Source organism: Nelusetta ayraudi, unplaced genomic scaffold (genome assembly GCF_046127955.1).
Source record: "Nelusetta ayraudi isolate G7.1 ecotype Tasmania unplaced genomic scaffold, CSIRO-AGI_Nayr_v1 ptg000026l, whole genome shotgun sequence".
Classification (NCBI taxonomy): Eukaryota; Metazoa; Chordata; class Actinopteri; order Tetraodontiformes; family Monacanthidae; genus Nelusetta; species Nelusetta ayraudi.
The window spans coordinates 2943403-2964844 of record NW_027466076.1 but is presented as its reverse complement, the minus strand read 5'-3'; the positions used below and the strand labels follow the sequence as shown (position 1 = coordinate 2964844).

The window sequence follows — 21442 nt, the reverse complement described above, 5'->3', positions numbered from 1 at the left end:
TACAGTAGATGTGCCAATAGCCGTTGTGGGTGGCCCACCACAACCAGGGGGAGATGTCATGGAGGCAGCAGTTGCTGTGGTAGAACCTCCAGTGCACCCGACTGTGGCTGAACCTACTGCAGAGTTGGTTGAGGAAGATCCCTGTGTTGAAGATCTTGAGGCCATCGTGGATGAACTTTGAGGCAACGTTGCAGCGGTAGATGACGGAACAGCTGATGTTGTGGACACAGACGCCATCATGGATTTGCTAGTAGCCATGGTAGATGAACTCTGAGCTGATGTCACGGCGCTGGGAATCCAGGTGGATGACCCGGTAGCTGAGGTGGACGAAACCCCAGCGGAAGTTGTCGAACTGGATCCGGCAGTGGTGGAATCAGTGGCTGAAGCTGTTGACTCCACTGTGGGCAATGTGCTGGACCCCATCGTGGAGAACCCCGTGGCTGACATTGTAGAACTTGATCCTACAGTAGATGTGCCAATAGCCGTTGTGGGTGGCCCACCACAACCAGGGGGAGATGTCATGGAGGCAGCAGTTGCTGTGGTAGAACCTCCAGTGCACCCTACTGTGGCTGAACCTACTGCAGAGTTGGTTGAGGAAGATCCCTGTGTTGAAGATCTTGAGGCCATCGTGGATGAACTTTGAGGCAACGTTGCAGCGGTAGATGACGGCACAGCTGATGTTGTGGACACAGACGCCATCATGGATTTGCTAGTAGCCATGGTAGATGAACTCTGAGCTGATGTCACGGACGTGGGAATCCCTGTGGATGACCCAGCAGCTGAGGTGGACGAACCCCCAGCGGAAGTTGTAGAACTGGATCCGGCAGTGGTTGAACCAGTGGCTGGAGCTGTTGACCATGTACTGGAGCCCATTGTGGATGAACCAGAGGCTGCAGTGGATAAACCCGTGGATGATGAGCCAGTGGCTAAACCCATGGATGCAATAAAACTGGATCCTCTTGTCAAAACACCAGTGGATGTTGGGGTTAAACCTCCACTGGACAGTATGGTGGATAATCCCGTTGCTGAGATTCCAGAGACAGAGGACGAACCGCTGGCTGAAATGGTAGATCTAGATTTTGTGGTTTTCGGCACCCTTGCTGATCTTGTGAACCTGGTCCTCCTGGTGGATGAGCCAATCGTTAGATAAAACTGTGTATTAGATAAATCCCTAGATGAAGTTGCTGGACTGGATTCTGTGGCTGACCGAATCGAGATGGACCCTGTTGAGCCAGTGACTGGGGTTGTTGACATCCTAGTGAGTATTGTTATGCTGGCCTTCATAGGGGGTGAGACTGTGGCAGTTGATGGCCCAAATGGTGTCATGGAGCTGTAACTATCCGCTGAGGTCATGGTGCTGGACATCCCTGTAGTAGAGCCTGCAGATGCGATTGATACAACCCAGGCTGTTGGAGAACTGGATCCTGTGGTAGATAAGCCAGTTTTTGTTGTGGTTAAACCGCCACTGGACATTGTGGTGGATGATCCTGTTGCTGAGATTACAGCTGGAGTGGACGAGCCCCTGGCTGAAATGGTAGAAATAGATCTTGTGGCTGTCGGCACCCTTGTCGATCTTGTGGACCTGGTCCTCCTGCCAGCTGACGTTATGGAGCTGTATCCGATGGATGTTGTGGAGCTGGGCCTCATTGATGAGCCAGAGGCGCGGGTCGTTGACAACCTTTTTGGACTCGTCAAGCTGGATGAGCCTGCGGGAGTGGTGGACTGTGCAGTGAAGGCGCTAGCAGCAGTTGAAGTGCTTGTCAAGCCTGTTGGCCTGGTGGCTGATGTTGTGGCACTGAACAATGTGGTTGAAACCCTAGCGAATAGTCTAGAGCTCGACATAGGGGTCAATAAGCCAGAGGCTGTTGAGACTAAGCCCTGTTCCATTGTTGTAGAAACAGCACGGGAGAAGGAACTTGTGGCAGGGCTTGCTATGGTTTTCCTCCAAGGGGTGCTTGTTGTGGAAGGGTATGGAGGAAAGGCAGTTGTAGAATCTTCATATGTTGCATGTTGTGTCAATGTAGCGCTTTCAAATGGAGGACCAGTTGGGGTCTCTCCTGTAACAAAGGGATCCCAAAGAACGGGAACATCCCAGACATCACAGGGCTTATCGAGATCCAGATCTCTTGAGTAACGACCATGTCCACTTTGTCTTGTTTTAAAACAAGCAATCAGCACCGAGGAGGTTTCCCCACCAGTGTCTAGTATCATCTCAGAAAGATAATCCTGTAAAACAGTCAATTAGTTTATTTCTGTCGTTTTCAATGTTGTACATGCTTTATACATTAAAAAATACACACCGACCCAAAAAGGTGTAGGCTGAAGCCTTTGCTTATTTTGCCTACCCTTCTTAAAGTAGTAAGATAGGAGAAACAGAATAGTAATACTACTGAAAAAAGAAAACCCGACATCTTCTATCCATCTTCTTACCTTGTCTTCACTCGTTGAGATCTTCACAAACTGCGCTCCTGGATTCGAAAGCAGTAATCCAGTTGGGATGCCCGTCCCAACAGTTTTTATTCTATTCAACCTTGTTCCATAAGGCAGATCGACAGCAATTTCATTTTTTCTGCAAATCACAAATGGTAGCTGATCTGAAGTTTCTGGAATAGCGCATGCAGCTAAACCAGTCACGTTTCTTTGCAGCAGGTGGTCAAAGTAAAGCAGCGTCAATCGTTGCAACTGGGCTCCATTCAAAATCTGCCATAAAACACAAGTTTGAGTAAAATTTGAGTCGGTTTCTTTTGAACCACAAAAAAATACACACCCACACAATCAGCTCTACCTGTGAGGCAATGTGGGGGCTGGTATAAGGAATCACCAACAGTTGCCATGCCTCAAGAATTTTCACAGATCCATGAGCATCTGCAAAGGATAAAAGCTTGCGTCCATCTGTAAAAACAATTGTTTTCATAAAAATACATTAAACTTCAGTACTGCTCTCGAAGATGGGGTGTAACACTTGCAGCTTTTGAAAGATTTAGCTCTTAAATCAAGAAAAGCAATTGGTTAAATTCATTGTGCACAAGGACATTTAGAAATTAAAGATCTTTACATAGGTTTGCATAAGATTTAAAAAGTCATTTTAATATGAAAGACAGCAACATTTTTTTTTCTACTTCATACCTATACTTTTAACCTAGTAAACTTTGCATGACTGGATACATTTTTCCAATGAATATTGGCAGCAGGTTTACAGTGATCTCGTGCTTTAAAAATGCACACAGGTAAAAAGAGGCAATAGTACCACATCTCCTCATAAGTACTTTTGTTTGACTGCAATGTGTTATTTTTCACAGCTCAGCACAAAAACTCAATAGTATCAGCCATTGACTGTACATGAAGATGGTTGCGTCAACACCAATTAATTCACAAATACCTGATCGGCACCACATAAAGGTTACCAGTCCGAGCAGTATACAGTGATTGCAGCAGTCGTGCTCCCTTGCGCCCCAACCCCCACCAGTAAGCTGACTATAATTGACATTAAAAAAAAATTAAATAAAAATCTATTAGCCACACAAAGCAGTTTGTAATGAAATGAATTTAGAGGCCCTTTCCTTATTAACTGCCAGTCATTGTCAAGACTCTAAGTGATCAATTTATACTGGTTAAACGATAGAATGCAGCTTTTTGGGACTTGCACATTGGCCTCCTCTTTGAAAAATGCTCCATCCATCTTTTTGCTACAAGAAACCAGCCTTAAAAAGATGAATAAATAAACACAGCAAGCATGTCATACCCACCCTCAAGATGGATGTCAGAGTGTCTGATGAGTGAGAAGCGAACCAAGAGTGAGACACCGCTGCAGCGGAACTGAGGGCAGCCAAAATCCACATCCTTTCCATGATCACCGAGCTCTGACAAAAAAAAAAAAAAAAAAAAAAAAGCCAAGTAAAGGGCTTACCACAATAAAGGAAAAAACAAACTGCAAACAAAATACGGTCACAGTCAGACAACATACACAACATAAAATTAGGAATACAGTTTAAAGTGTTTAAAGTACGTAAAGAAATGAGTACTGGAAACAATAACTGATGTCCAACATTTAATGATCAAGCTACATGCAAATAGTATGCTCAGTAGTGCATCAATAAAGGGAATACTTTTTTAAATTTGCATATGAAGAAAAGGCCTGTCCTTCGTCTAGCTGCATGGCTAGATTGGTTCTGCCTTGCATGTTCAGCATGACTGCTCTCCATATGCACCCTGGAACGCTCATTTATTTACTTTAGTGCATTTGATTTGATTGATGCCCCAGTTGGATGCAGCCAGGCCCATCCAAACATGAGTAAATCCAGGTCTCTAATCTTCTGGATAAACCCTTCAACCGGAGACGGGACGACGTTTGTGTGCATGTTGTGGTGACTTAACTGGCGTCATCTGCTACGACTAACTAGTGTTGCCAACTTTCTTTCACAAAATTAAAAGGACGCCTCTAGCAGTGCTAGAGACCATGGCCTTCACAGGCTAGTGGCGCGCCAGTAGTGGTAAAAAATAAATAAATAAATAGCAAAATAGTGCGGGTTGTGTTGATTCTGGTGACCCTATTTTAAGATGTCGTTTGCATTTTTGAGCTACTGTAATGCAAGGGTTTGACGGGTGGCAATTGGACACTCTTCATAAGATAATAGCAGAATGGAAACAGAAGACACTTAGGCAGAACGTTCACTGAAGATACCGGCATCAGAATTCACAAACGGGAACACTTCATTGTCCCCAAGGCAAATTACACTTTTTCAACCAATCACAAGCTACACTTGTAGCTTGTGATTGGTTGGCTTGTGAGGCAGCTAAGACTAATTAGCTAAAACCAGAGGCAAATTAAATACTGGTTTAACCTTCACTTTTGTAAATATTTGAACCGATAAATACGTAAAGAACACGACACAGCATACATAGATGTATATAATTAACTTCGTAAACATTGCAGGTATATTTTGTGGCCTAACAACTGTATAGGTCAACTTAAATTTTTGAACCTTACTCTAATAATTAAATTCTGAAAACGTTAAAATACTGAACAAACTTGCTTTCGATGCATTTTCACCATTTAAATAAACCATTTTAAAAACATTCGACGCTAACCGTGCAAAACGCAAGCCAGGTTCTTACCTTCCAGAGATTTCCAGACAGGGGCATAGTAAGACTTCTCCCCGCCGGCGGTCTCTGTCGGTGGCCCGGTGCCCAGAAACAGAGCCTCCAGAACGGCCGGGCGGCGGCCCCGGTGCGGATCAGTCGCTGTGTTGAGCCGGGCTAGAGTCAACAGGGTGAACCAAACCCAGGCCATCATCATCCTCATCCTCCCGGGAGCTGCCGACCACCAAGACCGACTGGAAGGCGATAAGGGACACCAGCACACCTGTGGCTAAAATAGTGACGGCTGGCGAACGGGACGCAGCCATGCAGTGATTTGCTGATTGGAAGCAGGTGTTTAGAGCTTTCTTTCACGTGTCGGCGAGGCCTCTGCAGCTGTATGAAATCTTCATGCTTGATCTACTTTTAAACAACAATTTTATTTTTGTCTGTCGTGAAAATGCCCCAGGATCCATCACAGCAAATGGTGAATAGTGAATTAACTGAGTTAACGCAAACTGGAAGAAGAAGAAGAAGAAGAAGAAGCCTTTATTAATTTTAGACTTGTAATTAAAGTAAACCACATGTGCTTTTTGTATTGTTTCTGATAAAAGAAAGCTGTTCAGCATTTTAAAATAAAACTATGCTAAAAAGAAAAAGAAAATGCAGCATACAGGTGGCCCAGATTGAGTACCAAAAACAAAGTATGGTCAAAAACATGTTTATTAAACAATAATCAGTATCGCCGTTGTATCAGCCAACTCCTAGAAACGTGTCCAGTCTTTACTTTTTCTGCTGGCTATATTTTCATCAAGTGTGTGCTAAAACACGACTCCCTCCTCTGATGTCACAAAGGGTACCAAAGTGGCCACGTCCTCCTTATTATTTATTTATTTATTAATTCATTCATTCATTCATTAATTGTAACTCTCTCCGTCCCCAACCCGTTGCATCCCTGTCTCTTTGCCAAATCTGCATAAACCACTTTTGATGCCCATCATACTTTTATTTGAAACATTCGTCAGCAGCATTGGCCCTCATTAAAGTGACGTGGTGTGAATGTGAACCCTAGGTTTTACAAAAGCATCATTGAAAAGATTTGAGAGGTTTGGATGAGCGGAAAAATGCAGAAGAAGGACAGGACAGTTTGTTATCAATGTGAGTATTATTTTTTTTTATTTCATTCACAACTCTTTATTTAATCATTGGTGTTAATGCTGTTAAGGCAACGCATAAACAGTTACAAACAGGAGGGAATTGAATTGGAAGGTTTCAGTCGAGGCTTCGGTGGGCGGAGCTTCACAGCTTGGCCTTATTCATGCGACCCATGAGTTTCTCCAGCTTCATGGCAAGTGCCATGTCCCCTTTGATCTTCAGCTTCCCCGACATGAACGCCAGTGTTGGCTTCAGCTTCCCTAAAAGCACAAAGCACACGGCCGTTATCACCAAGACGCGGCTGCTGCTGCTGCTGCCGCTGCTGCGTCGAGAGCCCACCTGCAAACATCTTGGTAAAGTCGCCCGAGTCCATCGACATGAACACATCAGCCTTGGCGGGCGGCTGTCCCTCCCCCGTGCTGCCGGCGCCACTCTTCAGGTCCAGGAACCAGACACCGGCGTGTTCGCCTGGCGCGTACATCAAACACACGACAGTCACATGACATGACAGAAGTTGCTCACCCAGCGCATACACTGAAAACGTTTTTGACTTCTGCATTAACAGGCCCATGGAGCGTGCAGAGTAGCGTCACTTCCCATCATGCATCTGCAACTAACATGATCTATTTGGGCAATCAGAACGATTCTGGAGAACGTCACTTACGTACACATCAGGACGCAGCCAATCAGAACGAGCAGAGACAGAAGCATATACAACGTTGTGACGTCACCTGGTGATTTTCTGGCCGTTAACACTTTTTTTATTAAATGACTAAAAGACCATAATTGAAAAATCTACAATAGAAAGATCTGCTTTGAATCGCATTTCAGGTCACAGTCGTCCTGTCAGCTGTTTTAAAGGCGTTTATTTTTGTATTGCGGTCTATGGGGGAAAAGGCTTTTTGGGTCCATGGGATTTTTTTTTGCTGCAGTACTTTGAGTGGCCACTGGGAAAAAAACGGCACACCGCCATATTGCCAGTCCGGTACGCAGTTTTTCTAATACATCCATGCATCGTACGCTGCTGCTGTGTCTCGGCTCCTTCTGATTGGCTGATGCTTCCTGGTGCATCATGGGAGTTAAAGAGGCATGGTGGGAAGTGCTACATGTTCCATGGGGGGGGTGGCGCATCACGTGTACGCCAAAAAACCTTTCCCACGTCTATGCCGGTGGAGCAACTACATTGAAATTTTGAAATGCACTGGACACACATCTCCTGCTGTTACCCGATAGGTCAAACTGGTAAACGCCCTTCACCGACTTGACGACGTCCTCGTTCAGGACTCCTTGGATTGCGTTGAAGGTTTTTTCTATCGAACCGCTGGCGGCTGCTGCTCCTGATGGTGGTGGTTTAAAGGCTGGCGTCGCGCCTAGCAAAGCACAGAAAAGCACATCAATGTGGGAACTCGCTGTGCATAGACGGCGCTGACGGGTTTGAAGGTGAAGCGAGGTAAAATTCTATGAATCAGAAGAGAGATCACCGTGCTGCTCCATCTTCTTGACCAGCTCCTCGGGAGCCTCATCCAGGAAGAAGTCGGGCAGCAAGGGGTGACCTGTCGACCAATCAGAATAGCACACTTTGTGAATTGCGTGCCGTCAATGGGAGGTATATTTAAAATGAAATTGCAAATGTGTTGTAGAAAAGATAAAAACAGGTGTGTCCAAACCTCTGACTGGGAGTGTATGTAAACCTTGCAAATATGTGTTTCGTTATTGTAAATAGTCTCTGATTTTTGATAAGTGGACACAGATTGGTTGGCAGTAGCAGCAAATATTGTTCCTTGTGATGTTTGATTTTGGTGTTTTATTTTTCTTTTACTCGATTTGTCTTTGTTTTAACTTATTATTTTAGAATTTTTTGGGGGGTGAATATTTTCAGCCACTCTGATTTGCAATCATTGTAACCTCTTTATACTCTGTGTTTTCTCTCTCTGTTATTCTTCACACGGTGAAAACTAATGGAGATCCTTATTTTTTTTTAAAAACAACAACAACAACAAAAAATAAACCAATCAGAGAGCTATGGACCCTCACTGGGGGTGTCAGTCGGCGCTGCTCGCCGTACCTGGCTGGACGGCGTACTGATCGAAGTCTCGGATTCCCTGCTGCTTCAGGATGTCTTCGTCCACCACAAAGTTACCGGTGAACTCGGTCGGCTTGGTCAGGATGGCGTAGGCGGCGTCTGCCATGATGTCGCCCGTGCGGCACTGTTTGCTGATGCCGTCTCCGCCCAGCATGTCCATGGCCGCCGTCTGGATGGCTGTGCAAAAAAAAAAGGAAAAAAAACAAGGCAAGGTCAGCAGCCGGGAACCTGGCCAAGCGAAAGACGCTATTAGCAGGGCTCATGTTTTAAGTCAGGTGCGGGCAAACTACGGTCCGGGGAACCATATGTGGCCCATTAAGCTTTTAAATTGTAATACTGAGTGAGTCATAAAATAGCTGCGTTTGATCCATTTTTTTTCAGTGTCTTAAGAGTCATTTCAATAAAGAGCTAAATACCAGGGGGCTTCAAAGACTGATTTTGTTGTAACTTTTGCTTTTGTTCTTTTTCAATTGACATTAAAGCACATCCATTTACACATCCCATGATATATTTTTTCTCCGATGAGGTGGGTCACCAAAACGCTCCATGCATCTGCTCCTGCTCCGGCCCCGTCTGTCCAAAATGTAAAGCCCATTGTGGCCCCACCAGTCAAGTTCACCCACCGGTTCGTGGCCAGAGGGCGTTGACAGCAATTTGACCTCTGAACTCTTCTGCCATCCCCAGGACGCACATGGACATGCCGTACTTTGCCATTGTGTATGCTGAAAAACAAAACAAAAAACGTATGAAGGCATATTGTAGCTACGCGTCGACATGGCAGGACGATGGACGGCAGCCCGGTTGCCACGGTTACCTGTGTGATTCTTGAACCAGATGGGGTTGAGATTGAGAGGAGGCGCCAGGTTCAAGATGTGGGGGCTGCGACTTTTCAGCAGGTGAGGGATCACTATCTTAGACCTGGAACACACTCAGCTCAGCTCGTGTGCACTATGCACGGTGTGTGTGTGTGTGTGTGTGTGTGTGCCTGTGTGTGTGCATGTGTGCGTGCGTGCGTGCGTGCGTACGTACGTGAGGTACGTCCCTCTCAGGTTGATCCCGAGCATCAGGTCCACCTTCTTCATGGGCGTCTCCAGGGTGCCCGTCAGACTGATGGCACTAGCGTTGTTCACCAGGATGTCGATTCCTGTCACACACACACACACGCACACACAAGGTCATCCACAGTTCATTCTGGCTCATAGTACACAAGTTACAACTGACGGACGGACAAACAGAAAAGAATTTCTTCTTCTTCTTTTTCTTTGGTACCTCCAAATTTATCGACGGCTTTCTGAACAGCTTCGCTGATCTGCTGCTCGTCGCGAATGTCGACCACGCACGCCAGGGCTTTCCCGCCCGCCGCCTCCACTGAGACACGCAGCAATGTGGAGAAAGAATGGAGAATATTGTTGGGAGAAATAACTAAATAAATAAATAAATGTGTCTTGCTAAGATATATGTCTATTAGCATTTTCCTTTTATAACAGACACATGACTATTTTGAGATGTTCTTAAGATGTTTTGAGATCTTCCTCAGAAGGTCACCTGGGTGGTGTTGTGTTACATCAGCTGGTATCATGAAGGTGTAACCCACCTGTCAGATTTTGACAGCAACACCACTCAGGTGACCTTCTACTCATGTGTCTGTTATAAAAGACAAATCCTAATAATCTTTTTTTTTTCCCCTAGCAGGACGTTTCAATAAAACAGGGGAACACCAAAATGTCACCACCCACCATCAGGAGCTCATGCCGCCAAGGTCGCTCACCTTCCTCCGCCGCTGTGTAGATGGTGCCTGGTAATTTCGGGTGGGGAACAGCCGTCTTGGCAGCGATGACAACGTTGGCGCCATCTCTGGCAGCTTTCAGGGCGATGGCCTTGCCAATGCCTCGGCTCCCTCCGGTGACAAAGAGCGTGAGGCCGGCTAACTTGCTGCCACATACCAGGAGGAGAACGCAGAGGATGAAAGATGTCGGGGCAGATTCCACATTAAGTGTTAAAACGCTAAAATGCGATTCCCATCATAAAGGTGCCACTTTTGTCAGGCGTAAACACACAACGGAGTCTGTGGGTTTTAAAAATTGTTTAAATATTAAATTTAAATATTGATTCTAAAAAAAAATATATATATATATATATATATATATATATATATATATATCTTACAGACGCATTAGTGGCATATAGGGCACATAGGTTGAGCCAAATTAATAGAATCTTGGAAGCAAAATACCTAAAAACAACTTTTTTTAAAAAATTTATTTTGGCGTCATTCTACCTGTAATTTAACGACGGTCCCTAAGAAGCAGCAGCACTAACTGAGCTGACAGGTTCAGGTGTCTTCACCAAATCTAAAAAACAAACTTTTCAAAACAGCCGCAGGCTCAAACGGCTTTTGTGTTTGACATGTTGTTGTTATTATTATTATTATTATTATTATTATTATTATTATGGAAATATTAAGACACTTTCGTGACGACACGAGTTATAACAGTGGCAGAAAACTGTTGTATGATTAACGACGATATGAATAGATGGAATAAAAGAGTCAGAGTAAAAGTTTCTGTGGAAGAAAAAAAAAATAGTACCGCTCTAAAAGAGAGGCACTTGGGAATGAATTGCGTAAACACACCCAAAGTTACAAATAAACAAACAAACAAACAAACAACAGAAATACGCGATGGCTTATGTCACAAAGCCGAATGCACCGAGGTCCTCAAATACTTTTGCCTCGCAGACAATAAAAACAAATTGGACACAGGTCGGCTGGTGAGCAACCTGAAGGGTCAAAGTTTGAAGACTGCAAGAGGGGACAAAAAAAAGTCTACCTTTGGCTTATTTTGTTGCATCCTAATTTGTGATTATTAACACATTTCAGCGTGTGTTGATAGCTTTTAAAGTCAATAGCTGAAATATGCACTGAGCACCTCGGTCGTTTCACCCCCACTGAACTCTTTGCAAGACACAACCGAGCACCGAGCGACGGTCTTTTCTAGCGGGACCAACGAGCCTGACGTGGCCGAGCTGGCCACTCACTCACCCGGTGTTCTGGAGCATCTTCGGGTCTGTGGTAACGAGGAACCTGCGAAGGAGAACGGGTTCGGTATCTGCGGCAGAATTACGTCTCGTTCGTCTTCTCCACCTTTCACCCACTTCCCCTCTTCTTCTTCCGATTTACGCCAAGCCTTACAAAACGACCTTGGAGCTCGTGACTGCCACCTGGTGTTCCAAAACTGTGAATTACGGAGCCTGCTTACATGAGCATGTAAACAGACTGAATTAATACACAGCTATTTTCAGTGAAGAGAACCCGAAACAAAGACTGGTTTTACATCTTGTGGACAAACATTAGGAGCCGTTGTATATGGAAACAGGAAAAACATGTAGTAAATCTAAAATAATTTGTTTGTACTGGAGGGTCGCCCTCCTGTTAGAAAGCAGAAAGGTTAATCTGAAGAAAGGGTTTGTATGTATGTATGTATGTATGTATGTATGTATGTATGTATGTATATTACTTCTATAATCAAGTGTTGATAGATGTGACCCTTCAGCTTCCTTTATTCAGAAGACACAACTGGTTTTTTATGTATAAATTCATACACTTCACTCCTGACTTGCCTTTTTTTTTTTTCCTCATCTGATATTCAATCATACCCCCCTATCATTGTGTTACAGGGCCATCCCTTCTGAACAACTGAATAGGGGAGGTTCTTTGATAAGCCCTTTGGGCTTCTAACCCTGCACATTTTCGATCTGATCTTGTTCATGTTATACTGAATGTTTTCTTTTTTTCCAACATTACGTGCAAATAAATAATAAAATACTGTCAACGAGGATTCCTTCGTCATCTACACATCACTGCAGCTTCCTGACAAACGTGTCAACGATTCATTGGCTTTTTCTATCGCCAAACCACACACACACACACACACACACACACACACACACACACACACACACACAAAAACACGTCTTGACGTTATCGTGTTCTTTACAACAGCCCTGCTCCAACTCCGGTGTAACAACTACTACCACTACTTCCTTGTTCCCCTTCTATGAAGAATTTGTAGGTGTTGCGCCCAGACGTCAAAAAGCCACGGGGGCGTGTCTAAATAATAAATACCGGCAAAAAAAACAAAGAAAGAAACAACAGATTGTCTCAGTGGATCTAAGTTTAGATATCGAGCAATATCGATTTTCTGTTTGTTTTTTGTTTTTTTATTTCTTCTCCTTCCTATTATCAGTATTTCTATTGTCGTCACACTCTCTCTCGCTCTCTCTCTCTCTCTCTCTCGACGCGATCTGAGGCGTGTCCGCCCGGGACGCCGCCATGTTTTCCCTCGTGTGACGTCACCAAACCGGAAGTGAGCTCGTTGTTCTCCATGGTCGCTGCCTGGCTGCGGTGGCTGTGGACCCGCGGACCAAAACAACGCCTCCGAGCCGCTCTTTTCTCCTCCCCGAGTTCGGCTTGCACCATGGACGGGTGAGTGGCGGGGACGCGCCTGTGGGGGGGACGAGCGAACACCCGCCGACGGGCCAGCGACGCCGTTTTTCCGCCTCTCTTCCGCCCTCCTCCTCCCCCTCAACCTCCCCCAACACCCCTCCTCCCCCGTCCGGTTGTGTTTCCTTGGCGACTGAACCGCACCTGCGCGAGCCTCTGGCGTCAAGCCCCTCTCTTCGCCTCTGTTGATGTTGTTGCTGCTGGTTGTGTTGTTGTTGTTGTGTACTGACACGTCTCCCGCCATCGAACCGTCTTTAGTTTTGCTGTTTTTTTGTGTGTGGTTTTGCGATCCGTTCACGACCACTTTTCGCCCTGCGCGTCACTACTTCTGCGTCGCGCGTGCTTTGTGTTGTTTAATTAGCCTGGGGTTTTTTTTTTGGAGGGGGGGGGGCGGTTGTTGCGTTTTTTTTGTTTTTGGTTTTTTTCCTCCAAAGTATCGCGAGCGAACAGTAACGATTCATCCACGAGATTTGAGAAGCGCTGGAGTCTCGCGAGAACCCGTTGAACACACACACACACACACACACACACACACACACACACACACACACACACACACACAGAAAGAAAGAAAGACAGCAAGAGCAGCGGGGGGTCTGGTTTGCCGTCCGTGGTCGTCTAATGACGTAAAACGCCACACGGTTAAAATTCCAATAACTTGAGCGTCATCTAGAAGGTGCAGCTCAGTGTTTCCCACTTTAAAAAAAAAAAAAAAAGAAGCTAATTTAGTTAATCTTTGATCCGCGGGAGGTATAAAGAACTGCAGCAATTATCCATCGATGTTGTTCATAACGTGTAAATGTCTTGGGGTTTTTTTTGTTTTGTTTTTTTTGTTTTTTTTTCATTTTTCCTTCTCTTGGCGCTACTTTTTGTTTCTGTAATTAGCAAATGTAGCCAACGTGGGATTAATGAAGGCGTTCTATTCTATTCCATGTATTAGTCGATTAAAAAACAAGCGAACAAACAGCAATAGTGCACCTTAGAGAACAATCATTAGAAATCGTTTGGGGTCCAAAAGTCCAATTAAAGTCTACTTGTACACAATTTTTTTCACATTGATTTATGTAAAAAAATAAAAAAGTGAAAGTAATATTGAAATATGTTTACTTGTAATGGGAAGATTTTTTTAAGTGCTTTTCAAATCGAGCATTCCCTTCTCTGAGGCAGTGAGTGAATTGAGTGTCTACAGTGTTAGTGTGTTATTTGCGTGTGTGTGTGTGTGTGTGTTTGTTCGCCATCTGCAGAAACCAGTGTTCACCTCCTCCCCCAGCTGCAGCGCTGCGAACATGAGCGCCTCCAACCTGTCCACAGGTGAGACACCGCCCACCACCCCCCGCATCCCACCAGTCGCTCCCTCCAGTATAGAGGCCGTATCATATATAAACCACATATTTTAAAGGCAGTTCTTGAAAGTTTGAAGTAGTACAGAAGAACACTTAAAAGCAGGATTATTTTTCTTTCGCTCACAAACTTGGGTGAACAGCTGAGGCTGCATCACTGGCAACGATGAAGGCAATGACGTTCCCACTGTGTTTTTTTTTTTTTGTTTCAATGACATTCACTTATATACATATATATATATATATATTAGGCAGCCATGAAGTCCCGACAGGGAACTCTGGTTTCAATAAATATGAACTTTTTCAAGTTCTGATTTCCCATTTTCCCGCTTACAGTGGATGGCACTGACAGGCTGTGTGTTTCTGAGCGTGCTCAGTGCATTCCGTGTCGGGTCCTTCACCTGCGCCATCTCCCCGCCGACGTCTCAGAACAGGAAGTGCTTGCCCTGGCGCTTCCTTTTGGCCGAGTGAGCAAGCTGATTACGCTGAAGACAAAAAACCAGGTGAGTGGCGACGGGCCGGGTGAGAGGTTCACCTCACAACTAGTCAGCCATTGGTATGAAAAACATCCTGTTTGCTTGTTGTTACTTGCTGGGTGGCTGGCTGGGTTTTCAGCGTAAGTTTTTAGTTTTGTTTGTTTGTTTGTTTGTTTGCTTGTTTTTTTGTTTTTTGTTTTTTTATCCTCGTGGTTCGAAGACTTGATGTCAACTTTTGTTTCAGGGTTTTCTAGAGATGGCGTCAGAGGAAGCGGCAGTCACCATGATTAACTACTACACCACAGCCCCACCCACCATCAGGAACCAGCCAGTCTTCATTCAGTACTCCACCCACCGCGAGCTCAAGACTGACAATCTCCCTAATCAGGTCAGAATCTCGAGTTGCGTTCTGGAAATATTTATCCATGCATTTGAAGACTTTTTGTTTGTATATGTATACATATATATATATATACATATATGTATGTATTATATATAATAGAAATATATATTATTAGTATTTTATTTTATTTTTATTTTTTTTGCAGAGGGTGGCACTGCAGGGCATTGGCTCAGCAACAGTGCATTCTGGGAACATTGCATCAGGCGGGGAGGGGCGGGGCTTCGGCCCCAGTCAGAGTCCCGTCCTGAGAATCATTGTGGAGAATTTGTTTTACCCAGTGACGCTGGAGGTCCTGCAGCAGGTATGGCACGATCGTCCACGGCGTGGACTTGTCCTGTTGTTTGTTTGTTTGTTTGTTTGTTTTTTCCGCGGCGTCGTTAACCGACCTGTCGTCACTGTTGTTTTTTTTAGATCTTCAGTAAGTTTGGCTCCGTGCTGAAGATCATCACGTTCACCCGAAACAATCAGTTTCAGGCCCTGCTGCAGTTCAGCGACACTGTGCACGCTCAGCATGCCAAGGCCGTGAGTCACACGCACGCACATCTGTCGGAAAAAGAAAAAAAATATGACTCGCTCAATGTCAAACAATACTGCCCCCCACGCCCCCCATCCTTCTCCACCCACAAGGTCCTGTCCAATCAGCTTTGCCTTCCCGTCTCTCTTTCAGTCGCTGGACGGCCAGAACATCTACAACGGCTGCTGCACGCTGCGCATCGACTTCTCCAAGCTGAGCGCGCTCAACGTCAAGTACAACAACGACAAGAGCCGCGACTTCACCAGAGCCGACCTGCCCACCGGGGAGCTGGACCCCACCGCCGCCTTCGGTAGGGGGCTTAACGGAGGGTTCCTGGGTGGTGGTGGTGGGGTGGGGGGGTCTGCTGGGGACTTCCTCCAGGTGTCATAGGCCAGTTCATTGCAGGGCCACGTAGAGACAAACGAGCGTTGGCACTCACACTCACACATACGGACACTTTAGAGCAGGCATGGCCAAACTGCAGCCCGCCCGCCACATCCGGCCCACTGCGTGTCTCTGTCCGGCAGTCATAAACACCCCCCTCCCAACGAAACTTTGGCGGCACGTAACTTTGCCGACACGTTAGCGTAGCGCAACAACGATAGCGTGTTTCCGCCTCCAGTCAACGAAAAAAGATAATGTCAATACGCAACACTTCATTTCTGTTCATCAGAGATCACATAAACTCCTCTAGACTTCCTGTGTAATACAGTATTGTTATCACGAGTTGTGCTATTTTTAGAACAGGCCTGCGGACGACTCATGTGGTCCTTGTGGAGTGTTTGTGGGGGTTGGGAGGACCTTGTTGTTGGGGTCATGTCATAAATATGAAGTGTGTGTGTGTGTGTGTGTGTGTGTGTGTGTGTGTGTGTGTGTGTGTGTGTGTGTGTTACAGGTGTGTCCCTCCCTCCGTACGGGGCGTCACCCTTCCCGCCCACCTTCCACCAGCACACAGGTGAGACAGCCACAGACGCGTTGCCATGTGACAACTTCACAGCCAGAGGTGTGCACTCTGTTGTCGTGTCGAGGGTTCGCCTCCACTGTAGAGTAAAGACCCGGTTCCCCTCAGCAACACGCACACATGCACACGCACGCACACACAAATATTATTTCAAAGCAGTTTGTCCTCTTTTGGAAAATGAAGACGGTTAAAAAGGATGGAGCGGCAGGACATGAATGATTATCAGATGAAGCATCTTTGTTTTGTTTAGATTAGATTATAGTCAACTTTATTGTCATGTCACAAGTAGAGAGCAACGAAATGCGGTTATCATCCATATATCTATATATCTATATACATATAGATATATCTATATCTATATATGTATATGTGTGTATATATACACACATATACATATGTGTGTGTACATATAATATATATATATATATATATATATATATACATATATATTTAAGTACTTCTCACCCCATTGCTAACTCGATAATTGATAATGCGATTAAAATACAAGTCTGAAATTACAATTAATTAATTACAAAGGCCATATATATGTTATTTATATATATACATATGTAGTCTTTCTCGTCCCTGCAGGTCTGTCAATGGCAGCAGTTCCAGGCTCGCTGGTGTCGCCGCCGCGCGTCTCCCTGCAGATGGCGCCCCCTGCTGTCCACTCTGTGCTGCTGGTGTCCAACCTGAATCCAGAGGTCAGGGGTCAGGGGTCATGCCACACGGATACTGACTAATCAAAGGGGCCTCTTGCAGCCTTCCTCCCGACTAACTGTTGTGATTAACACTCCTTGTCCCCCCACAGAGCGTCTCACCACACTGCCTCTTCATCCTGTTTGGTGAGAAACGTTTGAATATTTAAGAAGCAGCTGACAAAAAAAGAAAGAAAAAAAAAAAAAAAAAGACTGTGACCCGTCATGACCCTCGCCGCACCGTCACTCCTCTGTGGAATGAACGTGCCGTAAGACGGCAGCAGAACTTGTGCGGTGGCTTTGTGTAGCCGCTGACTCTCTTATTTGTTAGATTCTTCATTCTTTCTTCAGGATGGCTTATCTTCCTAAGGGTTCCACGTACAATAAAAACATTACGCAATTATTTGAACATACATACTTAGGACACAATACAAAAACCAATAAGGTTGACAGGACCTAGAAACACCGTATGTACCTGACTTCAATGCAGTACAAGTATCATTAACCTCTCGTTAATGAATAACTAATATGAAATAATAATAGTACTAGGAGTGCAGTCTGAGTACTAGGACTACAGTTTACGAGGACAGGTACTCACTGGATGGAGATGCTTTAGAGTTAGAATTGGAATGTCTGTATTTCATCCCAGATTGGGGAAATGTGCATCATTGCGGCGACATGCAGTGCAATAGACGAGAAAAAAATAGATGAATTCCAAAGAGAAAAAACAAAAGTGTAAAATATCTCAAACATGTTTTATATTTAAATTCTTCAAAATAGCCACCTTTCAAAATAAATCTACAGTGTAGAAAGTACTAAAGATAAATAAAAAACATTGCGTTGGATAGTGTGTCCAAACTTTTGACCGGCGGTGTGCAGTCCTATTTTTTTTAACAACTTATTTACATTACATTGAAAAAATATGTTTTATTGCATCTTCATGAAATGTGTGTCGGCAACATAATATTTGCCTTTGCAGTCTTTCTATACTGTGTGTGTGTGTGTGTGTGTGTGTGTGTGTGTGTGTGTGTGTGCCTCCAGCATCACTCTGTGTCTCTGTTGTGTCTTCACAGGGGTTTACGGCGACGTCCAGCGGGTGAAGATTCTCTTCAACAAGAAGGAGAACGCCCTGGTTCAGATGAGCGACGCCACTCAAGCTCAACTCGGTCTCAGAAACACATCACCTTCTGAAATTATCGCCGGGCGAATTCTGCCTCCCGGCGGCCACCAGGTGGCAGCGGTGAGACGTCTGGCCCTCACTTTTCACCCTTTTTTTTTTTTTCGTTTTGTCTCGTATGTCCAAACACAGCGATGAGCCACCTGAACGGCCAGCGTCTGCACGGCAACGTGATCCGGGTGATGTTTTCCAAGCACCCGGCGGTGCAGCTGCCTCGCGGGGCGGCGGGCCAGGAGGAGCAGGCGCTGACTCAGGACTTCTCAGGCTCGGCCCTCCACCGCTTCAAGAAGCCCGGCTCCAAGAACTTCAACAACATCTTCCCGCCGTCAGCCACGCTGCACCTCTCCAACATCCCGTGAGATGATCCTTCTCCTTCTTCTTCTCCCTCTCCCCTTCTTTCTTCTTCTTCTCCTTCTGCCTCTGCTTATCTCCCCCTTCCTTCTTCTTCACCTCCTCCTCCTTCTTCTCTTTCCTCATCTACTTCTCCTCCTCCTTCTCCCTCTTCCTCTCCTCAGTCTTCCACTCCTTGTCCTCCTCCTCCTTCTATTTTCCAGGTTTTTAAGCACTGACGCAACACTAGCATGGCGCCACAACCTTTGTTGCAGAATCCAGTTGGAATTTGTTGGGGGATTTTTTTTTGTAATTGACGAAAGACCCTTTAAGGTTCTCGGAAATTATTTTTCGGAGTTCTTCTTCTCTGAAACATCGAAAAAAAAGTCACTTCTGAATTTCTTTTTGGCTTTTGTTTGATTGTTTTTGTTTATTTTTTTACCTATTTGTTATTGTTTATTTTTCTATAAATGCATATCATTTGTGATAATGTGCATAATTTCCAATTAGTTTTGTCAACAACGTGTTCCTGTCTCCACCATGCAGCTCCTCTGTCAGTGAGGAGGCCCTGAAGGATTTGTTCTCCTCCAGCGGATTCACAGTCAAAGCCTTCAAGTTTTTCCAGTAAGTCACTGCAACACTGTCTTTGTTCTCCCGGGGTCTTTCTTTCAAAGTCCAGCGTGTAATATATGGAGACTTTTAAGAAGAAAAAACAGCAGGTCTGGGTCTGGGGTTCCATCCCTGACCTTCACTTTGACCCTGGTGGCAGAGTTGTTGTTCACCCAACGTGCTCCAACCTGTGCTGCCACCTCCAAAAACAAACTTGGGTGTTTTTCCCGACACCTGCAGGAAGGACCGGAAGATGGCGCTGATGCAGCTGGCGTCGGTGGAGGAGGCCATCGAGGCGCTGGTCACCCTGCACGACCACCAGCTGGACCACAACCAGCACCTCAGAGTTTCCTTCTCCAAGTCCACCATCTGACCTCCCACCTCCAGCAGGGTCGTCGTCGTCGGTCGTCACGGCTCCGGCTCTCTCTCCCAGTCCCATCACCTGACCGCCGACCCACCCCCTTGACTCCACCCACCCCCCCGCCCCTCCCCCGCCAATCACCAGGTTTGCCCCGCCCACCACATCCTAGTCCTAGTCCACCCCGCCGCCCCTTGGTTTCCCAAGAGCGGACAGGCCGACTCCCCCCAGGGCTGTGGGAGCTCCGATAGGTCGGTGAGGGTTCGGGGGGAGGGCGGAGCCAGCGGGAGATACCAAGCAAGCAGTCCGTGCCTACAAACACCTACAAACACTCCAACATGACGGGGGGAGGGGAGGTGAGGGAAGGAGGGGGAGGGGGCGTCGCCGTGGTTACAGAGCACATTCTTGAGCCGACTGAGTGCCCAGTAGCAATGCATTGTGGGCAGTGGAGTCCATCAAGGGCCAAATGTGAGTTGAACCTTTTTGTGTGTGTGTGTGTGTGTGTGTGTGTGTGTGTGTGTGTGTGTGTGTGTGTGTGTGTGTGTGTGTGTGTGTGTGTGTGTGGTGTGTGGAGAGGGGAAGGGATTGGGTTGGGTTTAAATGATACATTTTGGTGTTTAAGCGGGGGCATTTTCCAAAATTTCAACTTCAAAAAATAAAATGTAAAAAAAAAAAAAAGACAAAGGACAACAATAGTTTTCCCTTAAATGACTAGCAAGACGTTTTTTGTTTTAGGCTTCTTTTGTATTTAAAGTTAAACAGCTACACAGCATGGACAGAAGATGAACTTCTATCTGGTCCGGAGTAATTTATTTTTTAGATTATTTTTGTTTTTCCATTGGAAAAGGAGGACAACAACAAAAAACATTCCTTCTTTTGATTTCCAAACGTGTTCATTTTAAATGGAAGAAAGATTCCGGAAAAAAATCAATTATTTTTGTCCCCCAAAACCCTTTACTGATTTAATGAGATTTTCAGAAAACCAGTTTTAAACAAAGGTGCCTTCTCCATCGGCACTTCAATCGGTTCTTATTATCTCTTATTGTGACTATGAGGATTATTGTTATCGTGGGATATTAGGTGGCGGCGGACTCGACCTTCTTCTGTGCCTTAATTTTCTTGGTTATTCTAATTTTTGTTTTGTTTTTTGTTTTTTTAATTGTTTCTGTCTTTTCATATTGTTCAGCTGAGGTTTTGGGTGCTGGGTTGTGTCAGTTTGGCTTATTTTTGGGGTCTTTTTCTTTGGTAAACACATATATTTCTTGTTCCATGTTCTGGTGTTGGTTTCTGGTTTTTTCCACTAAGTTTTTTAATTCATGAATGTATTTATACTGTTGGACATGAAATAGGTAATGCTTTCTATGTCCCGCCCTCCTGTCATTCCTGCGTGTGTGTATTTATAGGTGTGTGTGTACGCACACTGTTTATCTGTATGTATGGGTGTATCTTAAGCTGAGCTGTGATTGGTTGTCCCTCTTTTTTCCCCCCATTAAATATATATTTAATTCATTAACAGCTGTTGTTTTTATATTACTTTATAATCTATGATTATAGACACCTTTGAGTTGTTCATATACAGTATGTGTATATATATATAGATGGATAGATAGATAGATATTCACACACGTAAAATTTGGTTGTTAGGTTAGTAATTACTTTCAGGAAATAAGCCACAACTAACAGGAAGCTGCAGATTCCCAGTTTGCCTTCTGACCTCTGACCTGACCAGAGTTGATTGACTGGTTGAACATTACACAGAAT

General features: G+C 45.1%; 2 protein-coding genes and 1 long non-coding RNA gene across 4 annotated transcripts; 1 reads left to right on the top strand and 2 right to left on the bottom strand.

Annotated features, from left to right (window-relative positions):
* Positions 1 to 1829: 1829 nt before the first annotated feature.
* On the bottom strand, positions 1830 to 5418 carry LOC142889880 (uncharacterized). The gene is made up of 5 exons (XR_012927014.1): positions 5116 to 5418; positions 3747 to 3860; positions 2786 to 2892; positions 2431 to 2700; positions 1830 to 2226 (listed from the first exon to the last, which is right to left on the bottom strand). It is a non-coding gene; the product is annotated as an uncharacterized LOC142889880 (long non-coding RNA).
* Positions 5419 to 6222: 804 nt separating this feature from the next.
* On the bottom strand, positions 6223 to 11515 carry hsdl2 (hydroxysteroid dehydrogenase like 2). Its single transcript, XM_076029033.1, has 11 exons — positions 11355 to 11515; positions 10083 to 10246; positions 9584 to 9682; positions 9344 to 9458; positions 9129 to 9232; positions 8938 to 9036; positions 8297 to 8491; positions 7713 to 7784; positions 7458 to 7601; positions 6571 to 6699; positions 6223 to 6491 (listed from the first exon to the last, which is right to left on the bottom strand). Exons 1-11 carry the CDS (start codon positions 11369 to 11371, stop codon positions 6376 to 6378), a joined length of 1254 nt encoding a protein of 417 aa, XP_075885148.1. The 5' UTR covers positions 11372 to 11515; the 3' UTR covers positions 6223 to 6375.
* A 1119-nt stretch (positions 11516 to 12634) lies between these two features.
* Positions 12635 to 21194, top strand: LOC142890178 (polypyrimidine tract-binding protein 3-like). 2 transcript variants are annotated; one of them, XM_076029030.1, is made up of 14 exons: positions 12635 to 12797; positions 14060 to 14126; positions 14492 to 14658; positions 14876 to 15019; positions 15180 to 15335; positions 15446 to 15556; positions 15702 to 15858; positions 16444 to 16503; positions 17083 to 17213; positions 17321 to 17354; positions 18281 to 18373; positions 18517 to 18739; positions 19261 to 19338; positions 19564 to 21194. In XM_076029030.1, exons 2-14 carry the CDS (start codon positions 14102 to 14104, stop codon positions 19694 to 19696), a joined length of 1512 nt encoding a protein of 503 aa, XP_075885145.1. In that variant the 5' UTR covers positions 12635 to 12797; positions 14060 to 14101; the 3' UTR covers positions 19697 to 21194. The 2 variants fall into 2 exon arrangements, with proteins under 2 accessions (XP_075885145.1, XP_075885146.1); XM_076029031.1 differs by having other exon boundaries at positions 12638 to 12797; positions 17101 to 17213.
* Positions 21195 to 21442: the final 248 nt, after the last annotated feature.